At 37.3% G+C, this 12,760-nt stretch overlaps 1 protein-coding gene across 13 annotated transcripts in view; it reads right to left on the reverse strand.

Annotated features, from left to right (window-relative positions):
• SUPT20H (SPT20 homolog, SAGA complex component) overlaps nucleotides 1–12,230 on the reverse strand; it is a 29,813-nt gene extending 17,583 nt beyond the window's left edge. For 10 of the 13 annotated variants that reach the window (XM_038130877.1, XM_038130831.1, XM_038130866.1 and 7 more), the window contains exons 1-14: nucleotides 12,155–12,230; nucleotides 11,375–11,472; nucleotides 9,378–9,413; nucleotides 8,249–8,307; nucleotides 8,099–8,165; nucleotides 6,676–6,805; nucleotides 5,969–6,072; nucleotides 5,314–5,430; nucleotides 5,138–5,191; nucleotides 4,799–4,938; nucleotides 3,394–3,550; nucleotides 3,252–3,308; nucleotides 1,559–1,630; nucleotides 403–560 (exon numbers count right to left, since the gene is read on the reverse strand). In XM_038130877.1, coding sequence (XP_037986805.1) covers nucleotides 403–560; nucleotides 1,559–1,630; nucleotides 3,252–3,308; nucleotides 3,394–3,550; nucleotides 4,799–4,938; nucleotides 5,138–5,191; nucleotides 5,314–5,430; nucleotides 5,969–6,072; nucleotides 6,676–6,805; nucleotides 8,099–8,165; nucleotides 8,249–8,307; nucleotides 9,378–9,413; nucleotides 11,375–11,392 — 1,169 coding nt within the window. In that variant the 5' untranslated portion in view covers nucleotides 11,393–11,472; nucleotides 12,155–12,230. The remainder of the gene's footprint in view (nucleotides 1–402; nucleotides 561–1,558; nucleotides 1,631–3,251; nucleotides 3,309–3,393; nucleotides 3,551–4,798; nucleotides 4,939–5,137; nucleotides 5,192–5,313; nucleotides 5,431–5,968; nucleotides 6,073–6,675; nucleotides 6,806–8,098; nucleotides 8,166–8,248; nucleotides 8,308–9,377; nucleotides 9,414–11,374; nucleotides 11,473–12,154) is intronic. The other 3 variants (XM_038130917.1, XM_038130839.1, XM_038130813.1) reach the window with 1 other exon arrangement.
• Nucleotides 12,231–12,760: the final 530 nt, after the last annotated feature.

The raw sequence follows: 12,760 nt of genomic DNA on the forward strand, positions 1-12,760 counted from the left end.
ATTTAGTTCAACTGGGTCTAAGAGTAAACAGAATACAGCCACATCTTACACTTTCATGGCATCAGGCAAATTTTGAGACCAATCAAGATTCTAAGTATCACCAAAAAGGAGTGCAACAACATCTCACAGTGTCTCCACAATTTTCATGACTGATTTTGCTGCTGGTCTTATTTCTCCCCCAATGTATCTTTAATGTAAAAGAATGTACTAATCTCATGTAAAAGTACATTTGAAATATGACGGTGGCTTGTACACATTTTGGTTTGGGTTTTTTTTTGGTTAAAAAAATCTAAAGTCAGACTTATAGCTCTAGAGTACTTTTGTGACTGAAAATGACAAGTAATGTTTGTTTTCCTCCACCTACTGATCACAGCATAGTTTTAAAAAGAACATGTAACTTACTGTGATGGAGTTAAGAGGTTGTCATTTTCCTCATCACCTTTGAGCGTCTGAATTTTACCATAGTACAAGGGATTGCCAAGAGACTGAAAAATGGTCAGTTTTGTTTTTTGAACCTGATTACCAACTTCACATTCAAACACATAATCATCCTTCATTTCCTAAAAAGACAGAATGACCTAGTAAGTCTTGAACAAGCCATAGCTGAAAAGTAAAGTAAAGCAAGTAAAACAGACCAACCCCATATACAATACAGAATAAGAAATATTCTATAAGTAACTTTAAATAATGCTCTATAGGAAGGGGTGCATTATCTAAAATTAAAGTGATTGCAGAAGTCCCATTAACAGGCTGAGAGGAAAACAATTTATCACCTCTTAAAAATACAAAGTTATTGCAAACCCCAAACAATCATGTTAGACATGGAAATGTAGACTGGGTAAACATATATAGAAATAGTTTTATATGAATTATGACAATGCAAAAAACATTGAGAATAAAATGCTGGAGCTGAACATTAAGTTCTATGGGAAAGTATTACTTTTTTCCAACAGGCAACTACAAAAATATCATGATACATGCTGTTAATAAAGCTAGTACCTTGCCTCTGAAATTATACAAAATTAATCAGTGATGTGATTTAATCACATAACTAATCAATAAATTAATTATTAATGTGAATTAATCAATGATTACGTTAAATTACTACTTCTGATCAAATCACATAGTTTGTGCCAAAAATCTTAAGGTTCAACTTAAACATTGCAGAAGGAGGTTTTTTTAAAGAGGCATTTAATATTAATCTCTTTCAAAATGTAATGTTTTGATTTCAATAAAGCTCTTTTTCATCAGCCTTTGCATGTCTGAGTAAAGAAAGCAATTTGTTGTGCAGAGTTCCATGTAAATTATGATAATTTCTTTAGTACAAGCTGCTTATCCTTGTATTTCTGGAAAATCCAAGGAAATCAGACTGATCACATGCTTGCTTTACTGTATAAAATTATAAGTATCTCTGGTAATCTTCCCATGTCTCTGTAGTACATGGAAGATTAATTAAATTAGGGGAGGGAAGATTATTCCCCATTACATTGATTTTGTTGAAATAAGAGGCATTTGAACTAGGGACAGTGAAATTTGGCCAAAGATCTAAATTACTCACGTGTGCTGGCCAGACAGTTGGTTGTGAGTCATCAGACTTGATAGACTTCTCCACTTTGGCATATTTTTCCACCTTAAAGAAAATAGAGAGATCAGAAAAGAAAGAATCCCCTATGTTACCTCCTATGTTTCTTCAAGGAAATTTAATTGAAGAACCTTCAGAACTTTACAGTGTTATACCACATTTGCTATGTTAAACTTAACAGAAGACTGAAACATGGTTTCAGACTACAGATTGAAATCATTGCCTGCAATGTGGAATGGTTAAGTAATTTCACAGTAACAGTAATTCCTAAAGCCTCTGATTAAGTCAGGTACAACAGTTGAAGTGAAAAGAGAGGGTTTGTTTTGTAGAAACTTACACTGTCATTTCACTGTCATTTGCATTCTTGGCAGCCCTATGATGTCCAGAGCTACAGTCTTGTCTAGTCTACAGTGTCTTAAAAAAATCTCAGCATAGTAGAGAAAACTTGTGGAAAGGGACCTGGACATCCTGATTGGTGGCAAGTCAAATATGAGTCAGCAGTGCCCTGGCAGCCAGGAGGTCCAGGCGTGTCCTGGGGTGCTTCAGGCACAGCATGGCCAGCCAGGCAAGGGAAGAGATTGTCCCACTCTGCTCTGAGCTGGGGCTGCCTCACCTCAAGTGCTGGGGGCAGTTTTGGGTCCCACAGTATTAGAAGGATATAAAGCTGCTAGAGAGAGCTCAAAGGAGAGCCACGAGGACAGTGGAGGGCCTTGAGGGAAAGCTGTATGAGGAGTGGCTGAGCTCACTTGGTCTGTTCATCCTGGAGAAGAGGACACTGAGGAGAGAGCTCACTGCATTTATAACTTCCTTGTGAGGGAAGAGAAGAGGCAGACACTGATCTAAACTCTCTGGTGACCAGTGATCTAAACTCTCTGGTGACCAGTGACAGGACCCCAGGGAGTGATCTAAAGCTGTGTCAGGGGAGGTTTAGCTAGGATATTAGGAAAAGGTTCTTCACCCAGAGTAGCTGGGCACTGGAATAGGCTCCCCAGGGTAGTGGTCACAGCACCAAAACTGACAAGAGTTCAAGAAGCATTTGGATAAGACACATTATATGATTTTGGGCCTGTCCTGTCCTGTAGGAGTAGGAGTTGGACCTAATGATTCTTGTAGGTCCCTTCCAACTCAAGATTTTCTATGAGTCCCTTCTATACACTAATAGTATGTGTTCTGGCAGTGCCAGAAACTAAGAATATGAATGTCCCCAAGAGAAAAATGCACACAGAGTGGAAAAAAAAAAAAGTCTCAACTAGAATTCTCTGCATAAAATGTAAAACTTTTCAAAATATTAGTGTCCCATAGTATAACATATCAAAAGACAGGAATTTCTACCAAGACAAAAAGTGACTCATTTTTAAAGAATCTACGAACCTCATTTGCTTTTTGGATTTTCATACAACTTCAAATAGACATTGAGCCCACAGAAGAACAATAATAACAATTTGTTTTAATGAATTACTTCATCCAAACTATTCTGATACAACTGCAATTTATTACAGTGTGGCTTAACTTGTGTTTCTACCTTAGGGTACCAAAAAGTAACTTTAAATGTTAAAGTCACTCCCATTTTTTAAAGGTTATTCTTTGATACTGGTTACTTCTTAGACATTTCTTCATATAATACAGTTTCTAATAATTGCTAATTATACGTAACAATTGGTGGTCTTACATCTACTTCAGAAGGAGCAGTCAAGTAGCAAGGGTTCTGTTTCCACATATCTACGCACTGGAAAATGAAGAACAGGATTAATATATTAAATCCTTTAATTAAATAATTAGAAGTATATTACATTACTTTTCAGAAGACTTACATTTCCAGCTTTTGAAATTTTGAGGTCATACTGCTGGGCTGCTTTCCTCTCCTTCCTTTTCTGTAAGTAGTCAAGTAGTCTGAGCTGAGGTGGAGTTGAGTAATGAGCTACTTCTTGCTGTCTGTTCAGAGAGGACCTTGAGTACCTTTTGAAGCACCTATGGCAAAACGACACCTAAGCTTGTAAAACCATCAAAATTAATTTCTCCACTGTCCTTGTACAAAACCAAAAATATGCAGGGAACTGCTACTTACACGGAGACTAATAAGTTTGTAAATACTAATTTAAAATTGCTTTTGGATTGTAATTGGATTACACTGTACAACTTTAAACTACAATTTCATACTTATAAAATATACCAGTATTCTGTTCATCTCTTTCAGCAATAAGAATGTGGTTATTTTTAAATGCCTAATTTAAGTACATCATCAAAATGAGTAACTAAGAGGGTACCATGCTTAAAATATTTACGTGTTATCATAATTTCAGTTCCATCAAATGATCCTTGTCCTACTTATGTAACTATAAAGTTACAATGACAGTAAATACCCTCTAGTCTTTGTTTCATGACAAACTCATAGATTCAGTAGTGCTGTTCTGGACATCCATTTAATCCCTTGTCCTATTTTTCTAGTGGAATATTTGTTGACCACCAAGTTTAATTTCAAGGACAGCTTCACCAAATAACTATTTATATATTTTTAGAAATTACTGCTGGTTTGGTACTATAACAGTATTTCAACATAAATTTATTTTTAAATATTTCAGTAATTGTGACAGACCATTAACACATTTCCTATTTATAGAGTGAATGCAACTCTTGTGATAGAACACGTTGAACAAATGCTTCAAATTTCTGTGGAAATAAAAAAGGGCCCAACCATGCACAAAAGTGAAATAATTTCAATATTTTGTACATAGCACATACCACGTTATTTTAAGTTTTTCCAATATTCTTATACGCTTACACTTCTATTTAGCCTGAATGTCAAACATACAAATAATTCTTTTAATTTGCTCATCCAGGATAAAACTTGCATGTAGCTTTTAACAAATTAAGATCAATATGCAACATATCTGTTTATATATTTTACATTACTGAGCTGCAATCTGACTCTGCTTACACAAAACCTAGGCAAAGAAAACCCCAACTCCAAACTGTAATAAAACTGATTATGTTAAGAAAATAAATATACACTTTACTTTGATATACAAAAATGAGCACACTACAGTATCTACTAGTAACTGCAATAAAATACAATATTGAACACTTAAAAATGATATAATTTCTTGACTGTTTCTCAGATATTCCTATTTAAGTAGGTATTACATATGAGGAGCTAAATTTTCACATAAAGCATTACTTATATTTTTCTTTGAAAACATATTTCATACTGAAAACTACCGTTTCATGGGGCGAGTGTTCATCTTCTGCTTGTTGTACAGGAGTCTGTTTGTAGTACAGGTCACTGCTATTGAAGGATCAAGACACAAAGGCTCTGCTGTAGCCAAAATAAGTTGGCTCTCAAGTAGGAGTTTGTCCTCCTGTAATATACATAGCTATTAATAAATCTAAAAATATGAAAACTTTTACAGTAGTCAAGTTCCTATATACCTATGAGTGTAGGCATTATCTTAAAAAAACCAGAAAAAATTATTAAACAAATAAAAACTGTTAATAAATTTTTGGTTTGTTGTGTATTTATGACATCACTGTGAAGTTTTTTAATGACCTCTAACCTACCTGTGTCCATTTGTGGTTGTCACTTGTTATAGAATGCACATCACAAATTAAAGTCTGAGGAAAAAGACATAAAGGTAATTATGAATAATAGTATTTGATAATATATGTTCAGTAACTGTGCATATCCAGTCTATGAACTGCCATAACACTGACAAATTACTTAAGGCTCCTCTTACCTGCATTGTAGGTCGCAAAAGAATGTGCTTGCTTTGGTACGTTGGGGATTTCATGTTACCAGACTGCCTATAGTCACGTATTTCTGCTATGACACATCCACAATGGAAAATATTAACCTGGTTGAAAGAAAAACACCAGCTTTTGAATAAACTGACATTTACCCATCTTCCCCTGCCTCTACAAAGAAGTTTTCTATATAACATATAAAATTCAGTGAAACTAGGAATAAATCTCATGACTAAGTTTTTCAGACCAGCAGTCCTTTCTGTGTACACAGACATGTTTCTATGTCCTAGAAATACCTAAAACACAAGCTTTAAATGCAGTGTTTTCATATGCTAGCAATGCAGTTGTAAGAAATTCCCATGCCAAACATTCCATAATGACAAAGAACAAAGGAAGTTTTCCTAGAGCAGAGTTGAAGATGTTTCACAGCTGTAATCATAGCAATCTCTCTCTTATCTCCTTCTCCTAAATAGTAAGTACTGTTTTTTTCCTATATATTAATTAAATATTTATTTGGGGCATTAAACACTACAGCTTCATATGCACAAGTGTCTTGTGCTTACAATCATCTATGTGAAGCTCTCAAAAAAAATCAAGGTCTATCTGGGTGCAATATGTAAGTTCTTTTTGAAAACAAAAATTTCAAACCTGAGATTTTTCTAAAAGATCAACCAAAATAGGTGGTAGCTCCTCTGCATCCAAATATTCAAGCAGCTCTCCTTCTTCATAAGGCAGACGAATGGTCTCAGAGTCTGAATTTAAACAAAACACATTACCTGTATGTTTCAAAGAAACACATTAAGAAATCTAAAACAAACTTGCAACAGGAAAAAGCAGGGTTGGCAGAAACCTATCCACACATACCATTTCTTTTGATAATATTATTTTTTACATCTATTTCTGTACTTAAAGAGTTTTAGTTTGCTCTTACTGAGCTAGCTTTTGCTCCCAGATGACACAATGTTCGCTCTTATCACCCAGGCAGTACAAATGGCATGAAAATGCCACCAAAGTGGAACACAAATGCCTCTAGGCAGATCTAGACATGGGAAGCAGGGAAAGAAACAATTTGACAGAAGGAACCCGAAGTGAGTGAATCTTGCATTTGCAGCTGCAGAAACTAAGGGGAAAAAAGAGACTGGAAGGCTATCAAAAAGACGCCTATCTACAGATTTTGTCTGTAGACAAACAGCTCAGAGCTTTATGTAAATTTTTAGCTCAAGTACAGTTGGTTGTTCTCCCACCCCTCACTGGAATTATGTTGGAAGTGAAACAGGTAAATGTAAACAATAACACATTCTAAAAGTTTATACAGCATTCTGAGTATTTTTAAAAATTCAAGAGAAAAATATTACCTGAACCATTTTTTCCCCTGAGCATCAGTGAATAACCCTCATTTCCTGGATAGAGGTTTACCACCAGACATGACAACGTCTCCTGCATAACCAGCTTCTCAAGTAAGTTCACATTTCGTCTCAGCTTCTGCTTTAAAAGTAAACATTGCTCATGAACATAATACTATGAAATAATTAGCAGAAATAAAAACAAAAGCAATTGTTTTTATTAGACTTTACTTAGATTAATGACAGATTACACATCTAAACAAGCCCAGTTAAATTTAACTGTACTGTATTCAGCAGAGTAAACATACGCATTATCACACATGCTTATAGACACAGATTTTTGTAAAAAATCCCACTCATTTAAAATTACAAACCCTAGAACTGGAAGATCACAGAGTTAATAAGAATAACATTATGCTGAAATGTTCTAAATCTACAGTGCACCATTATTTGTATCATTTCTACAAACATCATCTGTCCCGTACAACTTGTTTGATAGCAACAAAATATTTAGTACTTTCAGATATTCCTAACAGGAGGCATTTCTCTCCAGGATTAAAACAATGAATTGGATCATTTGGAAGCTTTCTCAATTGCATTTTCTTGTCTTTATTTGCTGAAATCTGATCCAGCAGCCACAGACACTATACCCTTATTTAACTGCAAAACTATCTTTTCGATGTATAACAGATTTTTATAATTGCCTGGTGTGTTTCAGAGACCACATAAAAATTCTACAAATTGAAACATTTGAAATCCCCTTAGAACTTAAGACAATGAATTCTGAACCTCAGATAATTTTTCCAGCCTCTGGCTGGAAACCATATTTCATCTCTGAATACCAGCTCTGGGTACAACCATTAACTGGGAGTTAACCCGAGTGCTCATTTGTCTTCCCATTCATTTTACTTCCTTGAAAGCAGCAATACAGCGGCTTCCACAGTTTTATCTTCTTGTTCAATTTGACATTCAGAGTTTAGCAAAGTAGTTTGTACCTTTTACACCTTATATTTACAACTGATAAGCCTATTTGAGTCTCTTTGTTAACATTATGAAAATTTTTCACAAAGCTTCTTAGCTTACCAACAACTGGAGAAATAAATCTGAATTTACAACAAAATTACAGGGTCTGAAAAATGTTCCACATTTTTCCACGGCAGTCATGCTAAGTAATTGATTGTGAAACAATGCTGCACATGGCATTGACACTGGCCCTGAAGTTGAACACAAGTGCCCTTTGGTGACACAGGATTAAGACAGAATGAACAGCTCATTAAGCCATTCCCATTATGTAGTCTTATCTTTAGGTGACTACTACAGTAAGAAGGGCTTATACTTCATTTAACAAAGAAATTAGGTGCAATTAAAACCAAAGTATTTTCTAAACCTGCCTGTTTAGACAGAAATGAAAAGCTTTTCAGCAATTTCCACTTACCTTTATCTCAGGCTCTTTTTCACATTCTTCAATATATAAATCATAAAGTTTTTGAAATACAGATTTTCTGAAATTAAAAAAACTCAACATGTAACCAAAATTAAATCAAAGAAATGCTATTAAAAAACTAAATAATGAAATTCTTGGTACCTTCCACTTGATAAATATTTTCTTTTGGGAGGTCTCTGACGGGCACTTTCAATGATATACTAAAAGAGAAAAGTAAACAACAAGCCAGTATACATTACAAAGAAATTTAATTCTAGTTAGCATTACCAGACAGCGTTCACATATACAGAAAGTAATTAACATTTATGGTACATGACTGTTCCAAAAGTTCACTAAACACAATCTGGTTTATGTTACCGTCATCAACAAGAACACAGCTCAATTTAGCTGTCAAAGACAACATTTCATGCTTATGGCATAAGTTCCATGCAAGGTCTTGATTCTACACTCACATCTTTTAATACAGTAGTAACTAACACTACAACACTACTGTATTTAGTTACCACTACTGAAATTCATGTGGTTAACACACTAAGGTACAACCAAGTTTATGCATAGTGGCTTGACAACATTTACAAATCAAATACTCTTCAACATGGTAATTTCAGGAAGTTCTCCCTTTGGCTTTTGCATTTAATTATTTTTCTCTATAGAGCTATGCATTGTAAATACAATTCGTGTACATTAAACATTTGAATTAAAAAAGAATAAGAGAGATAGCATCCTCCAGGAAATGTGATTTATATTCTAACAAGGTTTTTCAAAATCTCTATTGCTTGAAGTATTTCAATTAACAGCTTTGTTCAGAATTTATGTTCTCTCACTGGACCGTGTATTTCCCATAACAGGGTTCAAGGTAACTGTTACATCAGATGACAGCATTAAAGAACATGAACATGAAGGCACTTGCCTCTTCACTCTCACTAGGCTATCCTTAAAAACACAAACAGGATTTTAGTATACATTTCTGCCTGCTTATTTCACAGCACACAGATTTGCTGGTTTAGAAGGGGAAAGCTCAAGTCTTGCACAGCCTATCAGCATTGCACTCGATGTTCTCAGTACAATGGGTAAGAGAAAAAATACATGACAGCAATTTCAGTGAGCATTCTGCAAACTCAGTGTTACATGTATAGGTGATTACACACATATGTATTTACAAAATGTGGTTTTCTGCTGCTTTCCAGGAGAAATAAAAAATAGCTGTTGTGTTTTTATAACTCTAAGACCAATAAATTATGTACAAACAAGTAATTTAGCAGCATCTTACCTCAGCACGATCCAATGCCAGTTCTAAAGCTTGTTGCTGCAAGAATGACAAAAGGTTTTTTCAGAAATTATATGACTTTTTTAACATCCTCATACATTAAAAACACCCCAACAATCCTACTACAACTGATATGAATTTATAATTAGAAGATGGGCTCAAAAATTCTTTGGGATATACTAAACTTAGCTAAAACCTCACATAACTGCATCACAAGGCTTGGCTAAATTATGAAGCCTTAGAACAATGAAAGGCAATTAGAATTAAAAGCAGGAATGGAAATTATACCTAATAAAAGCAGTAACAAATACTGCCCAAAACAATTAGAGATGACAACTAGAAAACCTGATCTCCTTTGTTAAGCTGATCACTAACTCAACAGAAAGGATAGGCCAAAATATCCCCAAAGAGATGCCAGGAAGAAAACATTTATCTTTTAGATACCAGTGCCCAAGTATCATCACAGTTATTTTTCACGAAGTGGAAACCAAGATCTTGTGCTCAGAACTTTACTTCTGCACATAATCCAATTTAAGAAGTTCTCCTTATGATATACTGTTAGGTGGCTAGGAAACAAAACTAGCTTCCACTACAGACTTTCTCCAAGGTAGGAGAAAGTCTGCCCACCCCCATGAAACACAACAAAATCTGCAAAAGCTTCTCAATATCCCATAGCGTGGTATTCTCATTACCATTTATTTTATTAAATTTAGCTCTTTTGGAATGTTTTTACATCAGTACACCTGCAGTTGATATATCTTTATTTCAAAAAGACCCCACAACTTCACAGATCAGAATTATGAGTTCTTGGACTGAAATTTGACAAGTATTTCAAACCAGAATAAACAAGCACCAGTGTCAAAAAAAAACCCCCAAGAAAGTCTTCCTTGGTTTCTAATGTTCCTTCTCTGGCGCTCACTTAAGCTCTGACATCTTTTATGCAGGAATAATGTGCAGTTGCCAAATGAAACAGACAATGAAACTGATTTGGGGCAGGGAGGAAAAAGAGGACACTATCAAGAACCAAAACATTGTTGGAGAATGCCAGAAACTTGATTCATCTCCAGATAAGTCCAGAGAAGAAATGCATTCACTTCAGTGGCAGGTGGATAGAGTCCTTAGCAGTGTACTCGTGACAAGCTCTAATATTCAGTGAACCTTAGAACATTTGCAATAGTACCTCTTCCCAAACATACATTTGTCCTATTCCCTCGGTTTAAACTGTCCCTATCAGCTGCTTCTAAAAGCAAACATCTCTATTTGAGCCTCAAGGAACAGAAGACACACAAGCCATGCCAAATCCAAGGTAGCACCAGTGATTACATAGATAATATTTTATTAGAATAGAATCCAGTGAAGAAAACCATACTACACAACAAAAAAAAAAGAACAACAAAGAAATATACAACAAAAACATTCATATAATATACCTAAACCAAAATTTCTTACCTGTTCATGAAAATCCCCCCACCTACTTACCATGCTACTGTGCAGTACAACCTGCCATGACAGAACACTTTATTTTCAAGTGTCTAGGCGTTTTTATGAAAATATCAAATACTGATGCTTTCTGTATAAGAAAATATATCTAGCAGATACATCTACAATGCCTGTGTCTAGGTATGATTTCAAATATTCAATTCACTGACTGTTTAACAGTAGGTAAAAATCCATGGCAATATTAGCATCCGTGAATAAAAGACTACTATGTAGAAGCAGCATTTATATTCACCCAACTTCCTGCCACCACTCCTGACTGAAAACACCACTAGCTTGATATGGCAGTTCCTATGCTGCACTGGCCAGTGAGTAAGTGTTCAGAAGTACCCAAAAGCTATGAAGACACTCCTAAAAAGAGAAATACCAGAATTCAGCATTAACAAGCAAACCAATTTTGTAAAAGAAAATGTCAAATATTAGTGGTATTCTCCTTGTCAGCCGGACAGCTAGCAGACTAGAGCAAAACGATCTGAAAATATACAATCTAAATCCTAACTTACCATTGTAGTTGAAGCCATGTGGCCAAATGGCAAAAGAAGTACTTAAGGAGTTTCGTGTAGCAGGCAAAGAATCATATTTGATGGTCAGACTTGGGGTACTGAAACCAAAAAATTCAAGGAGAAAAAAAAAATACCATTGAGAAACGAAATGGGTATTTCATTTAAATACAACATTTCTGGCGGTTAATTCTACTTTAATTTCATTAGCAGAGTTTCCTCCAAGAGTAGGAACAAGTGTTCCATCCGCTGCCAGTGCAGAGGTTCTCACTCCAGTGACTACTGCTACTTCTCACAATCATTTTACATGTAAAATGTAACAGTACAGTAATACAACAGTAAAGCAATAACCACATAAATGTACACAAACATTTCTCTATTGCAGCAGTCTACCTAGGCTATTCCAAATGTCACAACCTCAATGCGCAGGAGGCTAAAACACTTAATGAAAACCAGAGCGTTTAGCACACCGCATCAGCTCTTTTGTTTTGCTTTCGAGAAGGTGTTATTCCATAGCCAACACCTCCACTGGCGGTGTCCTCTAGCATTGTTTGGTTTAAAACTGACTCACAGCGAGCTGTCAATCAAAAAAAGAAAAAAAATTCTCCGCCGGGACGGAGAACGAGCGGCGCAGCCCCCGACGGCAGCAGCCGGCCGGGAAGGGCCGGGCCGGCGCAAGCCAAGGGCGCAGGCCGGGCTCCCGCTTCCCTTCCCGCCCGGCCCGGCCCCGTCCCGCCGCCCCCTCCCGGCTGTGGGTGCCCCGTGCCCGCCGAGCGCCGGTACCTGGCGGCCTCTCCCGCGGAGCCCCCGGCACAGCGGCCCCGCCGCCCGCCCGCGCATCCGCCCCCGCCGCGGCGCCCCGGCCGCTTCCGCCCCGCCGCTTCCGAGCCGCGGCCGGAAGGGGCGGGCGGGTCGCCGTGGAGACCGCGGGGGGCGGGCGAGGGCGGGGAGCGGCCGCCGGCGCCGCGATGCTGGTGGGGGTGTGGATAGGTGAGGGTCACGGATAGGCGCCGAGGAATTCGAGCGGTTTAGTGGTAGTAAAGAGCTGGACTGCGCTGCAAGTGACGGCTTTAGTGGCCTTGTGAAGATCAGGCAGGCTGCTGTGTGTCTCAGGGATGCTGTAAGGATATTTGAAGGGGTTTGGTATGTCCATCGCTTGGCCCTGCACAGGACCGTCCCCAGGAGTCACACCGTGTGCGTGAGAGCAGTGTCCAAACACTTCTTAAGCTCTGCCACGCTTGGTGCTGCAGTCACTTCCCTGGGGAGCCCGTGGGCCTATGGAGCCTATGAGCATCCATAGTCAAGCTCTGCCAGGCACATCTACACCACACATTGTACATATGTCCCCGGGCACAGCACTTTTATGGCTTGTAACACTTGTTTTTCCCA

Source organism: Motacilla alba, chromosome 1 (assembly GCF_015832195.1).
Source record: "Motacilla alba alba isolate MOTALB_02 chromosome 1, Motacilla_alba_V1.0_pri, whole genome shotgun sequence".
NCBI classification, from domain to species: domain Eukaryota; kingdom Metazoa; phylum Chordata; class Aves; order Passeriformes; family Motacillidae; genus Motacilla; species Motacilla alba.